The following is a 1,460-nucleotide window of genomic DNA, read 5'->3' on the forward strand; positions in this document are numbered from 1 at the left end:
CGTATGTGATGAGCTTCATGAAGGGCACTTAGGTATTGTGAAAATGAAGGCACTGGCTAGGAGTTGCTGTTGGTGGCCAAGGATAGACAGCGATATAGAAAGTATTGCCAAGTCTTGCGCAGGTTGTCAATTAACACAGAAAGAAGCACCTAAGTCACCATTACATCCCTGGGAATGGCCATCTAAAGTTTTTGACCGTATTCACATAGATTACGCAGGACCGCTTAATGGCACAATGTATCTGATTGTCGTCGATGCACACTGAAAATGGCCGGAGGTCTTAGCAACTAAAGAGAGTACATCCGCAAAAACTATCACACTTTTGAGAGGTGTCTTTGCAAGATGTGGCCTACCCAAACAACTAGTATCTGACAATGGAACACAGTTCACGTCACAGGAATTCCAGGAGTTTATGAAATCTAATGGTATCCGACATACTAGGTCAGCCCCGAACCATCCTGCTACTAACGGTTTAGCAGAGAGATTCGTCCAGTTATTTAAAGGAGCTTTAAAGTCAGCCAGGGGAGAGAAGCTTTCCAAACAAGTGAAATTAGAGAACTTTCTACTAGCATATCGTAACGCACCTCATGCAACAACGGGTGAAAGCCCAGCAAGATTATTCTGTGGTAGAGACCTTCGTACAAGATTGGACATCATGCGACCAGACACGCAACAGGTTGTCATGGAAAGACAGGGTAAACAGAGAGCGACACATGGTAAAGAAAGAAATCTTGACATTGGACAGAAAGTAGTTGCACATGATTATCGAGGTAAAGATAAATGGATAGCTGGTGAAGTTACAAAAAAAAATGGTCCACTATCTTATGACATAAGGACACAGGAGGGTGGAACTTGGAAGCGGCACATTGAACAACTTCGAGAAACTATGGCTGATACAAGATACAAGATACAAGATGAACAAGATACAAGATGAACAGACTGAGGAGAGTATTATGCCAACACAAAGAGTACCACAGTTTGGAGAACCAGCAGCAGTTCCGGTGATGGAGGCACAACGTGAAACAGACATGGAAATGAACAATGAACAATGTGTGACTGTAAATGAAAGTAAACTTAGACGATCTAAAAGGATAGTTAAAAAACCTAAACGATTGATAACAGAAATGTACTGAAGACGCACACACAATTAAATGTTGAATTCAATTTTCAATTTATTGAGACATCACAATAGAGATTCATATCACACAATATAATAATAATAGCTGATAACTTTGATAGATCTATAACGTTTATTGAGCTCAGATTAAATATCACTTATATACAGTAACGATCGATACTCAAACTGATAGTTTTGAAATAGAGTATACCTGAGCCATTTGTTAATTTAGATTTTCTTATGAGATTAGAATAGTGTTGTTTTGAAAGTTTATATATATAATATGAAAACAGATTCATCAGATAATTCTACAATATAATGTTGCTCACCTAAATGTTTAAAC

The 1,460-nt window shown here is 38.5% G+C and overlaps 1 protein-coding gene across 1 annotated transcript; it reads left to right on the forward strand.

The window, feature by feature from the left end:
• Positions 1–12: 12 nt before the first annotated feature.
• LOC117123718 (uncharacterized protein K02A2.6-like) lies at positions 13–1,133 on the forward strand. The gene is made up of 2 exons (XM_033269728.1): positions 13–893; positions 931–1,133. The coding sequence occupies exons 1-2, from the start codon at positions 413–415 to the stop codon at positions 1,131–1,133; spliced, it is 684 nt and encodes a 227-aa protein (XP_033125619.1). The 5' UTR covers positions 13–412.
• Positions 1,134–1,460: the final 327 nt, after the last annotated feature.

Source organism: Anneissia japonica, unplaced genomic scaffold, assembly GCF_011630105.1.
Source record: "Anneissia japonica isolate Jap-2015-1 unplaced genomic scaffold, ASM1163010v1 scaffold13992_len1667_cov197, whole genome shotgun sequence".
NCBI lineage: Eukaryota > Metazoa > Echinodermata > Crinoidea > Comatulida > Comatulidae > Anneissia > Anneissia japonica.